At 47.9% G+C, this 19,195-nt stretch overlaps 1 protein-coding gene across 1 annotated transcript; it reads right to left on the bottom strand.

The window, feature by feature from the left end:
• Positions 1-784: 784 nt before the first annotated feature.
• Positions 785-19,160, bottom strand: LOC120319693 (zinc finger protein 282-like). The gene is made up of 7 exons (XM_039368794.1): positions 19,114-19,160; positions 14,609-15,010; positions 10,109-10,235; positions 8,536-8,655; positions 7,065-7,175; positions 5,381-5,503; positions 785-2,757 (listed from the first exon to the last, which is right to left on the bottom strand). Exons 1-7 carry the CDS (start codon positions 19,135-19,137, stop codon positions 2,036-2,038), a joined length of 1,629 nt encoding a protein of 542 aa, XP_039224728.1. The 5' UTR covers positions 19,138-19,160; the 3' UTR covers positions 785-2,035.
• Between the last annotated feature and the right edge of the window lie 35 nt (positions 19,161-19,195).

Below are 19,195 nucleotides of genomic sequence, written 5' to 3'. Positions count from 1 at the left end.
GAAGGATCAGGATTAGGAGCGGTTGCTGTGGGGAAGGTCTATCTTTGTCGTCACGAAGAGTTAAAGCCGATGTGATGGAATTTAATCATCAATATGTAGAAATATCCCCCAACCTGGCCAGGAGAGAAAGAAAGAGAAGAGGGCAAGTACCGATAGGAGCAAGGACTCAATATGTGGTCACTACAGTCAACCACCCACTTGATCGAACGTCATCCGTCATCATCCATCAATCAATGCAAAAAAATTCCTCCACCACCTCCTCCTCCTCCCTTCAACCCCACTTCCTTCTACAATTGGCGATGTTCCCTCGTGATCAATACGGTCGTCCTCCACTTACAAGCACAGCCGAGCCCGAAATCTACGTCACTAAGCGAGACATTTGTCAAATGAGTTTTGCCCCATTTTATGATCCCCCTCCCGCCACGGCGCTTGAGCGAATCGCTGCAGTTATGAAGTTAGCAACAGGGCTGTCATTTCCCCGTTGACTTCGCTTGCTAGAAGGTCGCAAAAGCGGATCGCACGACCCCGGGGGACACCGCAACCGTCACAAGCACGAGTCGGTTGCCGAGCACCTGAATTTTGAATCGCGTGACCACGGGGACGCGACAAGGGTCACGAGTGTGAAAAACATGTCACTTTTTTTCAGGGCGGTTGTCAGTTTGAACGATCACTAAATGAACTGTCGTAAATCGAGGACTACATGTTAACTGCGTGATTTGCCAGCCTTCGATCCGTAAATATCTCCAAAGTAAATGAACAAAAAAATAAAAAATGCAAGCAATTCTTTTTTTTTTTTTTGGGAAGCGGTCTGTATTTGCAACACACCTTTGATACAAAACTACATCCTGAAAAGAACATGTCTCTCTGTGTGGGGGTGTTTAATATATTGTTCATTAAAAAAAAAACCAAAAAACCCAACGAGGCGGCCCACGTGAGATAACGGGAGTTTTAAAATCCTAAAAGCAGCAGAGGGGGGAGACCCCGGGGAGAACGAATGAACAGGATTGCCACAGGTCAGATGTGCACAATTTCGTTCGGAGGGCCGAAAGATTTTTCCCGCACTCGCAACAAAACTGTGAACCATAAAAGGAAGCGAAGAGGAAAAGAAAGAGAAAGGAAACAACCGGTGATTCGAATGTGATGTCCCACGAGTGCGAGCTACAGAACGGAAAGCTTTCTGCTTAAAGGGTTCCGTCCGTACATTTGGAAAAACATCTTTTTTTTTTTTTAGCACGCGATCCATCCGGAGCGTGGTTCTGCCGCTAGAAAGTTGCGAGTCACTCCGCCAGACACCGATGGGAAAAGGTATCACTCTGTGGCTGGCGGTGTCTAACAGAAGCCCAAAGGACGCACAATGAAGGTTGAGCATCCAGCAAAATGGGACCGCTCGGCGTTAGTGTCTTACGTACAAGGAATAAACATCCTGCACAAGTGCACGTACCGCACAGGTGCGCCAGTACAGAGGGAGGGAGGGAGGGAAGGAGGAAATTGGGGGTCGGAAATCTTTTCAGACTTCCTGTGTCTGCCCCCCCCCATATTCTAAATTCCCCCAAATAGTCGGGACCTTTCTGTACTGGGAGGTGTGATTCTCGCACCGTTAGCATCCTCAGCTGAAAAGGAGTCAGATTAGTTGGTTGCAAGCAGCTAGACGTGCAGCGTCCTTTTTCAGAAGCGGCTTCACGGCACTCGGCGTACCTCCCCTGTGCACACCGCAGCGTCCCTTTTCAGAAGCGGCTTCACGGCGCTCGGCGCACCTCGCCCGTGCACACCGCAGCGTCCCTTTTCAGAAACGGCTTCAGGGCGCTCGGCGTACCTTGCCCATGGACACCGCAGCGTCCCTTTTCAGAAACGGTTTTATGGTACTCGGTGTAGCTTCTGGCGCAGAACAAGTCCATCTTTTCCAGCTGCTATGCATCCAGCTGTTCTGTCAGATTCGGCAGAACTGCAGATGTGAGACTGGGGGGTCCGGAGGGAACACTGGCAGGCTTCAACGGACGGGCCGAGTGGCTGAGCTCTTCCCCGCCGCTGCAAAATGCTAGGGAAGACCGTCGCTCCCCAAGACGGGCAAAAGCCGCTGGGCTGAGGCCTCGCCGCCGTGAGTCCTCAGGTGGTCCTTGAGCGACTCTTTGTAACGGAAGCTGCGCCCACACTCGGCGCACTGGTAGGGGCGCTCACCCGTGTGAATGCGCTGGTGCTTGAGAAGATTCTGCTTCCGGATGAAGCGTTTCCCGCAGACGGGACACTGGAAGGGGCGCTCGCCCGTGTGCAGCCGCTGGTGGTTCTGCAGGTGTTCCTTGCGGCTGTAACATTTGCCGCACTCGGCGCATTTGTAGGGACGCTCGCCCCGGTGGGTCATTTGATGCCGTACCAAACCCGAGTGGCAGTTGAAACTCTTGCGGCACTCGGCGCATTCGTACAGCCGGGCTTGGCCGTGATGGCTGCGCTGGTGGACCTTGAGGCTCTTTTTCACCCCAAACATCTTGCCGCACTCGCTGCAGCCGTGGGGACGCTCGGCCGAACCCTGAGGAGGGCCCAAGATGCTTTGCAGCTCGTTGTCTAACTCCAGAGGTTTACCCACTCGGCATTTGCTGGGGCTGGCGGGCGGCACGCGAGGCGCATCATAGCCTTCCGCTGTGGGAGGAACGGCGAGACCAGCTGCTGCAGGTGACTCTCCGTGGAAGAGCATCTCCCGAGGTCTCGCCGGCTCTTCGGGGCACAGGCGTGGCTGTTCTGCTTTGATGACCATCCCGTCTCCAGCTGGAATGGAAAGCGAAAGAAAGCCACAATCATTTACAGTGGTACCTCGGCAGTCACTGTCAACGCTGCTAACATCGAATGTTCTTGCTCTGACCATGTATGGAGACGCAGCCACTTTCCTTTACTTTATGTTTTACTCTTAAACCCTATACCGTAGGTAGGCAACCTGTGGCTCTGGACCCGCATGCGGCTCTTTGAGCCTTCTCCTGCGGTTCCCAGCCTCTTCTGCCATTTGCAGAGAGACAGACAGAGAGAGAGGCACTTGCGCCTCTCTCTCTCTCTCTCTCTCGCTGTTTGTGTGTAAAAAAAAGAGTGGCATCACCCTGTTCCACGAGCTGACAAGCTTATTGGGCAGGGCTCCTCCCTTTGCTGCATCTCTGCAGGAAGCAGGAAGGGCAGGAGAGAGCCAGCCTGTTGGAGAACAGCTTGAAGCCAGCTTGCCAGGTTAGCAGAAGATCGGAGAGAGGGAGAGAAAGGGGGGGAGAAAGAGAGAGGGAGGGAGAGAGAGAGAGAGAGGGAGAGGAAAGAGAGAGACAGAAAGAGAGAGAAAGGAAAGAGAAAGAGAGGGAGAGGAAAGAGAAAGAGAGAAAGAGGGAGAGAGGAAGAGAGAGAGGAAAGAGAAAGAAGAGAGGGGGAAGCACAAGTGCCTCTCTCTCACACACATACACACACACGCACGCACACAGAGACACACACACACACACAGAGTGGGGGAAGAGGACTGGCAGACCAAGGGCAGAAAGAGAGAGAGAGAGGGAGGGAGAGAGACGAGAGACACCCTTTTGACATCTAAAATGAAGATAACACTGCATATATCCTTTTTTACCTTTATGATATATATATATATCTATATATATATATATTATATATATATATATATATATATATATATATATATATATATATATTATATATAATATATGTAGGTCTTTCGTTATTCGGGTTTTCTCCCGCGTCAAACTGGAAGTGTCTTGGCGACGTTTCGACGAAGTCCCATTCATCATCTTCAAGCTGGTGTTTTCGGCTTCGTGCTCCTAGAAGCACGAAGCTGAAAACACCAGCCTGAAGATGACGAATGAAACTTCGTCGAAACGTCGCCAAGACACTTCCAATATGACGTGGGAGAAAACCCGAATAACCAAAGACCTACATACAAACACCCGCGAAAACCTCAGAAAACAAATATCATATATGGTACGTACACACACACACACACACACACACACACCTATAATAAAGGAAAAAAAGGATATATGCAGTGTTATCTTCATTTTAGATATCAAAAGGGTTTTGTGGGTCCCGGTGTTTTGTTGCCGGTGGGAAACGGATGCAAGTGGCTCTTTAACTGTTTTGGGTTGCCTACCCCTGCCCTATACCATTTTGGACAAATGGCTGTCCAGTCTCTGTTAACTCATTAATCTTTACCACAATTCATATTAAGAGAATCCTCTGTATTATTTCAATTTCTTTTTTAAACCCTAAAAGGAGAAAATCCTTTTTTTAGTTTGAATATTTTACTAACTTTAAACAATACTCAAGTATTATATATTAATTGGGGGGGGGGCGGGAAGAACCTCTTCATTTTAAAACCAGGACCCACAACACAAAAACCACATTAGAGCTTTCATTCAATTATGTATCTCACACCAACAGAAGTCTCCAATTAGCTCACGAATTCAAACGGAACCAAATCATCACTTTCTTGTCCCTTTGAACGTGCATACGCGAAAAAGGAGATTTTTCTCTCCCTCAAGCTGATCCTGGCGGAGTATCAATCTTTTCCTTCTCTTATTTTCAAATTGAATCCATGGTACTTTACAAACTCGGGGAGTTATTCCGACTGAATAATTTTCCAAACGGGCGTTTGTTTGTTTTTTTGCGGCAAACTTAATCAAAAATTCTGATCGGGACATGATCGATCGTTGCGACCGATCGTCAATGTCTCCAAATTGCGTCCCTGTGGCCGGAGGATGTTGCGTGGCCTTTTTTTTTTTCAGAACTTTGAGCAGTTGCTAAAGAAGCGGTCATAAAAATTGAGACCACGATAAAAGCTGCATATAAAGGAATAGAAGCATAAGGGGAACTTGTCAAATTTGCAGATGACGCTAAGATGGCAGGAGTAGCCAATACCCCAGAAGACGAGCTCAGAATCCAAAAAGGATCTTGGCAAACGTGAACAATGGGGCCCTCTCCAACAAAATGAAATATAAGGTGGAGAAAAGCAAAGTTTTACACCTAGGCAGGTGTAAACCAGGCAAAACCTGGTTATAATAATAATAATAAAGTTGGAAGGGACCTTGGAGGTCATCTAGTCCAACCCCCTGCTCAGGCAGGAAACCTATACCATTTCAGACAAATGGCTGTCCAGTCTCTTCTTAAAAATTTCCAGTGTTGGAGCCACTTCACAGCCACCTGAACAGCGGCAGTGAATCGTTTCAGAACGGTGGCAAGAACGGTGGCAAGAACGGTGCCCTCTCTTACGACTTGTAAGAAAGGGCAAAAGTCTCACTTAGCGAGAGATTTCGGGGGGCGCCTTTGTGGTCGCAAAACTAGGACGAGGTGTTATTTCAACCCACCGCATTCCACTAAAAGAGATGGGGGAGTCAGTCGGGCGAGGACTAACCTGGGCCGCCTTGCACCGGAAGCGTCTCTCTTTCCGACGGGAGCCACTGCGGTCGGACACACGGATCCTCCTCCTGTTTAATCCAGGATAAAAAGTCGTGGGCGGACATGAGCGCCTGGCCACCTGCAGGAGAAGAAAGGGGGTGCTCAATTTGCGGGATGTTTTTCAGGGATTCCTCCCCTTCCCCAAAGAGGCAGAAAGGGACAGAGAGCCCAAACACATCGGTCCCAAGCCCACCGAAGCAGGACATGCGTGTCAGAATCACGCCGTATTTGCACTCAAGGCAATTGGCCTTGTGTATTCAATTTGCACGTGTAAAATGAGCCTCCTTCAGCCTTAGCAATTTGAAGAGTGGTGGACTTCAACTCCCAGAATTCCCTAGCCAGTATACTGGCTGAGGAATTCTGGGACTTAAAGTCCATATATTTTAAAGCATTTTGGCTAAGGAATTCTGGGAATTGAAGTCCATATATTTTAAAATATGCCGGCTGGAGAATTCTGGGAGTTGAAGTCCACATATTTTAAAACAGGCTGGCTGAGGAATTCTGGGAATTGAAGTTCATATATTTTTAAACCATGTTGGCTAAGGAATTCTGGGAACTGAAGTCCATATATTTTAAAACAGACTGGCTGGAGAATTCTGGGAACTGAAGTCCATCTATTTTAAAACAGGCTGGCTGAGGAATTCTGGGACTTCAAATCCATATATTTTAAAATAGGCTGGCTGAGGGATTCTGGGAATTGAAGTCCATATATTTTAAAATATGCTGGCTGGGGAATTCTGGGATTTGAAGCATATATTTTAAAACAGGCTGGCTGAGGGATTCTGGGAATTGAAGTTCATATATTTTTAAACCATGTTGGCTAAGGAATTCTGGGAGTTGAAGTCCATATGTTTTAAAGCATTTTCGCTAAGGAATTCTGGGAGTTGAAGTCCATATATTTTAAAGCATTTTCGCTAAGGAATTCTGGGAGTTGAAGTCCATTTATTTTAAAACATTTTGGCTAAGGAATTCTGGGAATTGAAGTCCATATATTTTAAAATATGCTGGCTGGGGAATTCTGGGATTTGAAGCATATATTTTAAAACAGGCTGGCTGAGGGATTCTGGGAATTGAAGTTCATATATTTTTAAACCATGTTGGCTAAGGAATTCTGGGAGTGGAAGTCCATATATTTTAAAGCATTTTCGCTAAGGAATTCTGGGAGTGGAAGTCCATATATTTTAAAGCATTTTCGCTAAGGAATTCTGGGAGTTGAAGTCCATATATTTTAAAGCATTTTCGCTAAGGAATTCTGGGAATTGAAGTCCATATATTTTAAAATATGCTGGCTGGAGAATTCTGGGAGTTGAAGTCCATATATTTTAAAACAGCCTGGCTGGAGGATTCTGGGAGTTGAAGTCCCTATAAACCAAACCAGGCTGGGTCATCAATGGAATAAGCCACACAAACAAGCCATGGTTCATTATCTCCGTGCTGTTCTCTCTCCCCACCCTGTATTTTCAAAGAGTCCGGATATCATTAAGTTGAAAATATCCGACATTAAAACCATCGGTACTATCCAAGCTCTGCCTGGGGGCTGCCATCTTGCCTTTTTTGACCGCCCTGGGCAGAAGTGTCCGAGTCCGGGACCCTCCCCCCTTTTGCCCCCAAACGTCAGCCCCCCCCCACTCGCCCATCACCTGCGCACGGGTCCGCCACCAGGCCTCGGTCCTCGGAGAAGGGACCCCCGCCACCGTACGACCCCTCCTGCTTGATGCGGGTCAGGATGTCCGGCGTGGAGGCCAAGGGTCCTGGGTTCGAGGGAGAGATGGTCAGGAGGCGGACGCAGCTTGGAAATGCAGCCTAACCCCCCCCCCACCCATTGACCCACAGGTTCAAAATGCACACACACCCGTTGTGGGGGGGGGAAGAAAGGTTGGGAGGGGGCCAAGAATTGGTGCATGTGGGGGGGGTGCCTTTGGGGAAGGGCGAGGCTGAATGTGGGTAGGGGAACCCTGGAGGTGGAAGATGCGTGAAGCAATCGTGGTTTGTGCGGTGGTTGGCTGCAAAGGGGTGCAGAATGGTGATCTGGGAAGGAGGGAAGGAAGGAAGGAAGGAAGGAAGGAAGGAAGGAAGGAAGGAAGGAAGGGAGGGAGGGAGGGAGGGAGGGAGGGAGGAAATTGGGGATGGATGGATGGACAGATGGATGGATGGGAAGGAGGGAGGAAAGACTGGGAAAGAAGGAAGGAAAGAAGGGAAGAAGGAAAATGGGGATGGATGGATGAGAGGGAGGAAAGACTGGGAAGGAAGCGAGGAAGGGAGGGAGGAGATGGTGGAAGAGGAAAGCAAGGAAGAACGAGGGAGGGAGGAGAGGTAAGGCATGAAAGAATGAAGGAGGGAGGCAGAAAAGAAGGAGACAGTGGAAAAGGGAGGGAGGGAGGGAGGGAGGGAGGAGGAGGAATAGGGCATAAAAGAATGAAGGAGGGAGGCAGGAAAGAAGGAGAGTGGAAGAGGGAGGGAGGGAGGCAGGCAGGAAGAAAAGAAGGAAGAAAGACAAGAAAGAATGAAAGAGGAAAGGGATGGAGGGAGGAGGAAAGGAGAGATAAGGCATGAAAAAATGAAGGAGGGATGGAGGGAGGAAAGAAGATGGTGGAAGAGGAAGGAAGGGAGGGAGGGAGGAAAGGTAAGGCATGAAAGAAAGAGGGAAGAAAAAAGAAAAGAAGGGAGATGGGGAGGGAGAGAGAGGAAGGAAGGAATGAAGGGTAACACATGAAAGAATGAAGGAGGAAGGAAAGCAAGAAAGGAGGGAGGGAGGCAGGAAGAGAGGGAAGAAAGAAGGACGGAAGGAAAGAAGGCAGGAAAAAAACAAAGGAAAGGAGGAGGCAGGGAAGCCAGGCAGGCAGGAAAGAAAAGATCAGCAAGAAAGGAGAGACGAAGCCAAGAAGGAGGAAAAGAGATCAAAGCAGAGGAAGACAAAGAGGAGGAACCCGGAGAGGAAGGAAGGCAGGCAACGCCCTCCGCTGCGTTCCCACAACCCCCTTAACCCGGGTTCTTTTTCCCGACCTTTAGGATCTCATCTCCTCCACCCCGGAAAGGGGGGAGTGACCCGAACCTCCCAATTCAGCCTTTCCAAACCCGGCTGACCCCCCCATCTCTTCCCCCGCCCCCCACCTGTGCAAGGCTCGGGGATCACTTCGCGCTCTTTCGCACTCGGCTCCGGGACGCAGGGTTGGGGCGCCCCTCGGTCACTCCTGGGGGGCATCTCGGCCTTGGAGACGCTGACGTCGGCCCCTGGAAAATGGAGGTGCAATTAAAAAAAAAAAAAGGCAGCCAGAAAAGGAGTCTCTGCTCCCCCCCCAGTTGGGCTTCCCCACCTCGCAGGGTCGGCGTTTTGACCCGAAAAACCAGCAATACAGGCAATGCTCGACTTATGACCACAACTGAGCCCAACATTTCTGTCACTAAGCGAGACAGTTGTGACGTAAAGTTTTGCTCCCTTTTCCAATTTCTCTGGTCACAGTTGCTCAGTCCTCGACTTACGAGCACAACTGAGCCATTTCCGTCACTAAGCGAGACAGTTGTGAGGTAAATTTTGCTCCCTTTTACAATCTCTCTGGTCACAGTTGTTCAATCCTCAACTTATGACTACAACTGAGCCCATTTCCGTCACTAAGCAAGACAGTTGTGAGGTAAATTTTGCTCCCTTTTACAATCTCTGGTCAGTTGTTCAGTCCTCGACTTATGACCACAACTGAGCACATTTCCATCGCTAAGCGAGACAGTTGTGAGGTAAATTTTGCTCCCTTTTACAATCTCTGGCCAGTTGTTCAGTCCTCGACTTACGACCACAACTGAGCCCAATATTTCCATCGCTAAGCAAGACAGTTGTGAGGTAAATTTTGCTCCCTTTTACAATCTCTCTGGTCAGTTGTTCAGTCCTCGACTTACGATCACAACTGAGCCCATTTCCGTCACTAAGCGAGACAGTTGTGAGGTTAAGTTTTGCTCCCTTTTACAATCTCTCTGGTCAGTTGTTCAGTCCTCGATTTACGACCACAACTGAGCCCATTTCCGTCACTAAGCGAGACAGTTGTGAGGTTAGGTTTTGCTTCCTTTTACAATCTCTCTGGTCACAGTTGCTCAGTCCTCGACTTAAGACCAGAACTGAGCCCATTTCCGTTGCTCAGCAAGACAGTTGTGAGGTAACTTTTGCTCCCTTTTACAATCTCTCTGCCCACCATCCTTCAGTCCTCGACCTACGACAACTGATCCCAAAATTTCTCTTTTCTAAGTGAGATAGTCGTTAAGAGCGTTTTGCCCTATTTTTACGACCTTTCTTGGCACAGTTGTTCAGTCCTCAACTTACGACCACAACTGAACCCCAAATTTCCCACCGCTAAGCGAGGACCTTTCTTGACCCGGTTGTTAAGTGAGTCACTGCCCCAGTTAAGTTAGGAACACGGTCGTTAAGTGAATCCAGCTTTTCCCCATTGACTTTGCTTGTCGGAAGGTTGCAAAAAGTCGCCTGACCCCCTGGGACACTGCGACCGTCATAAATACGAGTCAGGGGCCAAGTGTCTGAATCCTGATCCCATGTCCCTGGTCGTAAGTGTGAAAAAGCATCACAAATCTCTTTTTTTCAGTGCTGTTTTAACTTTGAACAGTCACTAAAATGAAATGTTGTAAATCGAGGACTACCACAAGGGGGATAAGAAACCAGCGGCGGCCGGTAACCTGGTTATACCGAGGGTTAGCAAGGATTCGTAGTTTTCCTTCACGAGATTGTTGTACAGGTCTTTTTGCCAGTCGGCCAAATTCTTCCACTCTTCGGCGGAGAAATAAACCGCGATGTCCACAAACGTAACCGGCATCTGCAAATTTAAAAAACAAACAAACAAAAAAAAACACAGATTCGCACTGGTGGCTTCAAAAAAAAAAAAAAAGTTAAGGCGGCTTTCGCACCCAAACCCTCAATCGGTCACCCCTTCCCGCCTGAAGTGAAACCGCGAATTGCAAACCGCCTCGGGGGGTTTTTCAAAACAAAATTAAAGAAAAATTAAGACTATCGGAGAATTGCCTTCCTAGCCGTAGTTTGGGGTTTTTTTTTAAAATGAATTTAAATTTTTTACTTTTTAATTTTTTTTAAAAAAAAAATATTTTTAATTTTTCTAAGTCCCTTTTTTTTCAAGATTAAAGATGGGTTTTTGTTGCTAAAATAAATAAATAAATAAATAAATAAATAAATAAATATCACTCAAAGGGGAAATTCATTGCAAATCCAATCATGACTGATAAGTAGAAACCCCCCCCCCCAAAATACATTTTGGTTTTTTTCTTTCCTAGCTTGTATTTTCATTTCTTTTTTAAAATTAAAATGTTTTTTTCTCTCTTTTTAAGATTAAAGAGTGTTTTGCCACTAAAAATGACGAAAAGTGACTTCATTGCAAATCCAGCGATGATTGATAAGTAATAAAAGATAAGATATATTTTTTAAAATTTTCCTTCCTAGTTTTATATTTTATTTTTTTAAGTTTCTTTTCTTTTTAAAACCAAAGTTTTTTTCCTCCTTTTAAGACTAAAGAGTGTTTTGCCATTAAAACATTACTAATAGTGAGTTCATTGCAAATTCAGTGACTGATAAATTAAAAAAATGAGATACATTTTTTAATTTTCTTTCTTAGTTTGTATTTTAACTTAGTTTCTTTTTTTAAAAAAATATTTCTTTTTAAGAGTAAAGAGTGTTTTGCCACTAAAAAAATGACTAAAACTTTATTTCAATCCAGCGACGATTGATCAGTAAAAAAAAGATACGTTTTCCTTCGTAGTTTATATTTTTTTAAAGTTTCTTTTCTTTTTAAAATGAGTTTTTCTTTTTACGATTAGTCTTCTGCCATTAAAAATGACTGAAAGTGACTTCGGTGGTAGTTGAGAAGTTAAAAAAAATGACACGTTTTTAAACTTTCCTCCCTAGTTTATATTTTAATTTTTTTGTAAAGTTTCTTTTCTTTTTTAAATTCAATCTTTTGAAGATTAAAGAGTGTTTTGTCACTAAAAAATTAAATTCACTGCAAATCTGGTGACAATTGATAAGTTAAAAAAATAAAAGATACCTTTTTTAACTTTCTTTCCTAGTTTGTATTTTAATTTTTTAAGTTTCTTTTTCCAAAAAAAAAATATTTTTTTTCTTTTTAAGATTAGTTTTGCCACTAAAAATTACTTCAGTGATGATTGATAAGTTAAAAAAATCAGACACATTTTTCAATTTCCCTTCCTAGTCTGTATTTTAATTTTTTTAAAGTGTTTTCTTTTTAAAATTAGTTTTTTTTCTCTTAAGGTTAAAGAGTTTTGCCACTCAAAAATTACTAAAAGTGAGTTCATTGAGACTCGAGTGAGGTTGATAAGTAAAAAAAAAAGATACTTTTCCCAGTTTTCCTACCTAGTTTATATTTTAATTTTTTAAAGTTTCTTTTTAAGTTTAAAGATTGTTTGGTTCCTAAAACATTACTAAAAGTGAATTAATTGATAATCCAGTAATGACTAATCAATGGAAAATATATTTTTTAAAAATGTTCCTTCCTAGTTTGTGTTTTAATTATTTTCTTTTCAGGATTAAAGATTGCTTTCTTACTAAAAAAAATCACTAACAATTTGGAAAGAATAGAATAAGAAATAGAATAGAATAGAATAGAACAGAAAATAAAATAGAATAGAAAATAGAATGGAATAGAATAGAACAGAATACAATACAATAAGAAATACAATAGAATAGAATAAGGAATAGAATAGAATAGAATACAACAGAAAATAAGATAGAATGGAAAATAGAATAGAATACAATAGAATAAGAAATATAATAGAATAGAATAAGGAATAGAATAGAGCAGAAAATAAGATAGAATGGAAAATAGAATACAATACAATACAATAGAATACAATAGAATAAGAAATACAATACAATGGAAAATAGAATAGAATAGAATGGAAACCAGAATAAAATAGGATAAGAAATAGAACAGAACTAGAATAAAACCAGAATAGAATGCAGAATAGAATAGAATACAGAATAGAATAGAATAGAATAAGAAATAGAATGGAATATAAAGAATAAAATACAGAATAGAATAGAATAGAATAAGAAATAGAATAGAATAAGAAATAGAATGGAATATAGAGAATAATAAAATACAGAATAGAATAGAATAAGAAATAGAATGGAATATAGAGAAGAGAATAATAAAATACAGAACAGAATAGAATAAGAATAGAATAAAAATAGAATAGACTAGAATAGAATAGAATAGCAGATATGGAAGGGCCTTGGGAGTTCTTCTAGTCTAGCCACAATGAATTCATTGGTAGTGATGATTGATCAGTAGAAAATATAAGGTATATTTTTTAATTTTCCTTCCTAGTTTATATTTGAATTTTTTAAAGTGTCTTTTCTTTTTAAGATTAGTTTGTTTTCTTACTTTTCTTACCCAAAAGTGAATTGATTAGAGAAATCCAGTGTCGATCGATAAGTAGGAAAATATGTTATTTCTTTTCTTTTCTTCCCTGTCGTTTTCATTTTTCTAAGTCCCTTTTTTAAGATCAAAGACTTAGAAGACTTACTAAAAAAATACTGAAAGTGAATTCACTGCAAACCCAGTGAGGATTGATAAAAGAGAAAAACAGAAAACCCATTTTTAAAATCTCCTTTTCTAGTTTGTCTTGAAAATATTAAAGATTAGAAATATTAAATTAAAACAATGTTAAAAACACAACAAGCCAAAAACAACAAGCTTGCGAGGTAGGTTGGCCCAAGAAAGAAGAGTCTTCCCATTGGAGCCCACCAAATCAGGTTGGGTCTCATCAAAAAGTTGAAGGACCTGATTTCCTAAGTCTCCAGATGTGTCGGGAGGACAACTGCTGTCCTACCCACGTTGGGGACACAATTATGGAAGTTCTGATCCCATCCCAACATCTAGAAGCCACCACAGTGGAGAGGATAAGTCCAGATCTAGCCCATTGTGGTTCCCTAACTCTCCAGATGTGTCGGGAGGACGATTGCTGTCCTACCCACGTTGGGGACAAAATTATGGAAGTTCTGATCCCATCCCAACATCTAGAAGCCACCACAGTGGAGAGGATAAGTCCAGATCTAGCCCATTGTGGTTCCCTAAGTCTCCAGATGTGTCGGGAGGACGATTGCTGTCCTACCCACGTTGGGGACACAATTATGGAAGTTCTGATCCCATCCCAACATCTAGAAGCCACCACAGTGGAGAGGATAAGTCCAGATCTAGCCCATTGTGGTTCCCTAAGTCTCCAGATGTGTCGGGAGGACGATTGCTGTCCTACCCACGTTGGGGACAAAATTATGGAAGTTCTGATCCCATCCCAACATCTAGAAGCCACCACAGTGGAGAGGATAAGTCCAGATCTAGCCCATTGTGGTTCCCTAACTCTCCAGATGTGTCGGGAGGACGATTGCTGTCCTACCCACATTGGGGACACAATTATGGAAGTTCTGATCCCATCCCAACATCTAGAAGCCACCACAGTGGAGAGGATAAGTCCAGATCTAGCCCATTGTGGTTCCCTAACTCTCCAGATGTGTCGGGAGGACGATTGCTGTCCTACCCACGTTGGGGACAAAATTATGGAAGTTCTGATCCCATCCCAACATCTAGAAGCCACCACAGTGGAGAGGATAAGTCCAGATCTAGCCCATTGTGGTTCCCTAAGTCTCCAGATGTGTCAGGAGGACGATTGCTGTCCTACCCATGTTGGGGACAATTATGGAAGTTCTGATCCCATCCCAACATCTAGAAGCCACCAGAGTGGAGAGGATAAGTCCAGATCTAGCCCATTGTGGTTCCCTAAGTCTCCAGATGTGTCAGGAGGACGATTGCTGTCCTACCCATGTTGGGGACACAATTATGGAAGTTCTGATCCCATCCCAACATCCAGAAGCCACCACAGTGGAGAAGATAAGTCCAGATCTAGCCCACTGTGGTTCCCTAAGTCTCCAGATGTGTCAGGAGGACGACTGCTGTCCTACCCACATTGGGGATACAATTATGGAAGTTCTGATCCCATCCCAACATCTAGAAGCCACCACAGTGGAGAAGACCAGATCTAGCCTATTGTGGTTCCTTCAGGAGAACCATCACCCATCCTTCTGAGGAACCAGCCTCTTCCTTTCCCAGCTTTCCTTGTTCCACACAAGATCCATCCCCCTTCCACCTTGAGGACCCCTGACCTTGGGGATCTCTCCCTTGGATCCCGGGGGCAGCCTCAGGACCCAGAAGTTGCGGTTCTTCAGAAGGTTCTCCATGTTCTCCAGCCTTCTCTGCAGGAGGCCGTATTCTTGAATGAGGGTGCCCAGGACGGCCCACTTGTTCTCCAGTTGGTTGCCGAACTCCATAGCTGTCTTCTCACAATCCAACAGTTTCTTCTCGGCCGTCCCTGATCGGCCTTCCAGGCTGAGCAGACGGGTGGCCAACAGGTCAATCTTCCTCTCCATGGCTTGGACGGTGGCCACCACGCTCCAGAGGGAGGCCTCGGCGGTGTGCAGTTGCGCTTCTCGCATGTGGCTCAGCTCGGGGACCAGCGGGGGCTGGAGAGGCATCAGATGTTGGGCCTCCACGTTCCATTCCTGGAGCTGGAGAAGACCAAGAGTGGAGATTGAGAAGCTACGTCAACCCTTGTCGAGCGGCCTTCACCGAGGAAACTTCAAGCTTACCACGGTGGCCTCAAAGTTACAACGGCGCCACAAAAAGGACCCTTTCTCACCCGTACGACCGTTGCAGCCTCTGCACGGTCACAAAACGAGACACTTGGCCACCGACTCGAATTTATGACGGACGCAAGGCCAGGTCGTTCCCCCTTTCGCGAGCTTCCAACCAGCAAGGTCAAGAGGGAAGCAGAGTCCCTTTAGCAAGCATCTTAGGAAAGTTAGCAAGCGTTTTCCTAAAATTAGGAACTGCAGGGATTCACTTAACGACATGGGAATAACGGACGTAAAACGGGGGCGAAACTCACCGAACAACGGTCGGGCTTACCGATGGGAAATTTGTGGTCCTAAGTGAAGTCAAGGACTTCACAACTGTGACAAGAGAGGCTGTAAAAGGGGGCAAAACCCACTTAACCCCCGTTTCACTTAGCGACGGTTATTCTGGGCTCAAAAAGTCGAGGACTCTCTGTATTTCAGCCCACCCGATTGAGGCCACCCTGCTCGGACCGACCGATTGGAACACGATCATAACCAAAGGGAGCGGACGCAAACTTGAGTTCATTTCCGCACTGCTTCATGAGGACTAGAAACCTGCATTAAATGGGGGAGCCATATATTTTAAAAAGCGGTAATATTCATGCCATTAAGAAATGTAATAGCAGGAATAAAACATACACACATACACTCCTATACAATTCAAATGGCTTTTTCGGCTTGGTATAAATTTCTACGGTATCATTCCGAGTTTACAAAAAGGGCTAAAATTAAATTTACTACACAGATACTACACGGCTAGTCCTCAACTTACAGCCATTTGTTTAGCGACCGTTGCCAGTTAGGTCGTAAAGCGAGGCGAAAATCGCTTAGCAACCGAAATGTCGGGTTCAGTTGTCGTCGTAAGCCAAGGACTATCTGTTTATCGGGAATATTTACGCAGCCGCTCTGCAGATGACCAAAGGGGGACTGGCATCGTCGGGGACTACAACTCCCAGAATTCCTCGGTCCAGGACAGAATGCTCTCTAGGAATGCTGGGAAATGGAGTCCCCAGAGGCCAGACAGTGCCAGCTTAGACAGGGGTCTTCAAACTTGGCACACTGGCTGAGGAATTCTGGGAGTTGAAGTCCCCAAGTCACAAAAGGGCCCAGTTTGAAGACCCCTGGCTTAAAGCATCCTAGTGGAGGAATTCTGGGAGTTGAAGTTCACCAATCATAAAAGGGCCAAGTTGGAAGACCCCTTGGTCTGGATCCAAGCCTGCAGCTTCATCAAAATGGCCGACTGAGGAATTCTGGGAGTTGAAGTCCACCAGTCATAAAAGGGCCAAGTATGAAGACGCCTGGTCTGGATCCAAGCCTGCAGCTTCATCAAAATGGCCGACTGAGGAATTCTGGGAGTTGAAGTCCACCAGTCATAAAAGGGCCAAATTGGAAGACCCCTGAGCTTAGAGAAGAGGCTGACTGAAAGACGGGGAGGGGGAAGGGGGCGTCTTCTTGTGAGACTGGCCTGCCCCGCAGGGTTGTTGTGATGGGAGGTCACATGATTGGCCAAGTCCCTCCCCCAGCACCCAGGTTTGCTCTAAGGAAGAGGGCCTGCCTCACAGGGGTGTCGCTGGCCAGGAGCATCTGGTGCTCCAAGCAGCCCCTGCGGGAGCTGCTGTTTCAAAAGAGGCGGGAGAGGGATCTACTGGATCCCCGGGAGTGGGAACAGTCCTGGGACGGGGGGGAAACCTCCTGGATCCCTGGGCAATGACTGTAGGGAGTCACTGGGGCTCCCTTGGTGGAGAGGCAGTCCAGGGGATCTCCTGGATCACTTGGCGTGGGGAGATGGGGAACCCCTCGATCACCTGAGGATCACCAATCATGAAGAAGGGGACCTGCTAGATCCCTTGGGGGAAGGGCCAGTCAGGGGAGGTCATGCAATCTCTGGGATGGGACAGGGAATCCTCTAGGCAGGGTGGGGGGAATCGCGAGGAAGGGGATCTACTGGATCCCTTGGGCCACGGAAATTGGGGATCGGGGCAGGCAGGGGAGAATCTACTAGACTCCCCCAAGAGCCAGGGGCAGTCAAGGGATCTACCAGATTCCTGAAGTGTGTGTGTGTGTGTGTGTGTGTGTGTGTGTGTGTGTTTGTGTGTGTGTGTGTGTGTGATTCTGCTTAATCTCCTGGGACTGGAGAACAGGGGAGATCTTGGGCCAGAGGGCAATCCTGGGGGAGGAGATAGCAGATCTCCTTGGGGGGCGAGGGGCAGTCAGGGGATACCCCAGAGTGTGAGAGTCAGGGGAAGAACGAACCCTGGATCCTCCCCCCCCCAAAGTAAAGAGGATCTTCTGGACCCATTGAGGCGGAGGGGGTGGCAGTCAGAGGGATCCCCTGAAGTGGGGCAGATAGGGGAGATGGGTCTACTGGCTCCACTGGGGGTGGGGAAGGCTGGAGGGGCACAAGAGATCCCCTAGAGTGGGACAGGGATCTCCCAGCTCCCCTGGAGACAGGGGAACTGGCTATTGGGGGGGGGCAGAAGGGGCACAAGAGATCCCCTGGAGTGGGATAGGGATCTGCTGGCTCACCTGGAGGCCAGGAGGGGCACAAGAGATTGCCTGGAGTGGGACAGGGATCTGCTGGCTCACCTGGAGGCCAGGAGGTTGGATCCCAGCAGGCAGAGGGGCACAAGAGATCACCTGGAGTGGGACAGGGATCTGCTGGCTCACCTGGGGACCAGGAGGCAGGATCCCGGGGGGGGGGGCAGAGGGGCACAAAAGATCCCCTGGAATGGGACAGGGATCTCCCAGCTACACCGGGGCCGGGGGTGGGTGGGATTGACTCCCAGAGGGGGCAGAGCAGCACAAGGGAATCCCCTGGAGTGGGACAGGGATCCCTCAGCTCCACTGGGGACCAGGAGACTGAATCCTTGGGGGGGGGGGCTAGAGGGGCTCAAGGGATCTCCTGGAGTGAGACAGGCATCTCCCGGCTCCACTGCAGGTGAGGGAGGGGGCTGGATCCGGGGGGGGGGGGTGCAGAGGGGGCACATGGAGTGGGGCAGCAAGGGAAGGGGAGGGATGTGATGGGGGGTGTTTGTGTGTGGGCAAAAGGAGGGGGAGGAGGGAAGCCCACCCCCCCTCCGGCCCCAAAACTCCCCCCCCTCCCATCCTCGCCATCTCCATCGCTGGGGAGGGGGGAGGGGGCTAAGGAAGCCCCCCACCCACCCAGCCTTTTCCCCTCCCTCCAAGAACCCCCCTCCCCCTCCTCCTCCAAGCCCCCCCACTCAGTCTTTCCCCCTCCCTCCTCCAAGCCCCCCTCCCTTCCGTCCTCCAAGCCCCCCCCTCAGCCTTTCTCTCCCTCCTCCAAGCTCCCCCTCCCCTCCCTCCTCCAAGGCCCCCCACCCAGCCTTTCCTCCTCCCTCCTCCAAGCTCCCCCTCCCCTCCCTCCTCCAAGCCCCCCACCCAGCCTTTCCCCCTCCCTCCTCCAAGTCCCCCTCCCTCCTCCAAGCCCCCCACTCAGCCTTTCCCCCTCCCTCCTCCAAGTCCCCCTCCCTCCTCCAAGCCCCCCCCCAGCCTTTCCCCCCTCCTCCTCCAAGTCCCCCTCCCTCCTCCAAGCCCCACTCAGCCTTTCCCTCTCCCTCCAAGCTTGCCCTCCCCTCCCTCCTCCGCCCCCCCAGTTTTTCTGCTCTCCCTCTCCAAGCCCCCCCCTTCCTCCAAGCCCCCCCCAGCCTTTCCCCTCCCTCCTCCAAGCCCCCCCCCTCCCTCCTCCAAGCCCCCCACCCAGCCTTTCCCCCTCCCTCCTCCAAGCCCCCCCACCCAGCCTTTCCCCCTCCCTCTTCCAAGCCCCCCCACCCAGCCTTCCTCCCTCCCTCCTCCTCCAAGCCCCCCCCTCCCCTCCCCACTCCAGCCGGCCCGATCCTGCTCCGGGGACCCCCACCCACCCATCCACCCACCCTGCGATCCAGCTGCCGGGCCTGCTGGGCGCCCCCCGGCCCGTGCGTGTGTGGTGTGAGTGTGGGGGGGTTGTGAGTGTGGGCTGGGGGGGGTCTCTCTCTCACCTGGGCGGGGGCCCACTCCGCCATGGCGGCGCTGGGGCGGGGGGCGGCGCGGCTGGGGAGGGGGCGCCGGGGCCGGGCGGGG

The sequence above is a fragment of the Crotalus tigris genome, unplaced genomic scaffold (genome assembly GCF_016545835.1).
Source record: "Crotalus tigris isolate CLP2741 ecotype Arizona unplaced genomic scaffold, ASM1654583v1 scf7180000020932.1150333, whole genome shotgun sequence".
Classification (NCBI taxonomy): Eukaryota; Metazoa; Chordata; class Lepidosauria; order Squamata; family Viperidae; genus Crotalus; species Crotalus tigris.
This window is presented reverse-complemented; position numbering and strand designations above follow the sequence as displayed.

Excerpts from the sequence above, each read along its gene's own strand:
- LOC120319693 (XM_039368794.1), bottom strand. The coding sequence starts at position 19,137 with ATGGCGGAGTGGGCCCCCGCCCAG. Across the intron at positions 15,011-19,113 it reads CGGAGTGGGCCCCCGCCCAG|CTCCAGGAATGGAACGTGGA; the intron begins GTGAGAGAGAGA and ends GGTCTTCTCCAG. Across the intron at positions 10,236-14,608 it reads CCAAGGGAGAGATCCCCAAG|ATGCCGGTTACGTTTGTGGA; the intron begins GTCAGGGGTCCT and ends TTAAATTTGCAG.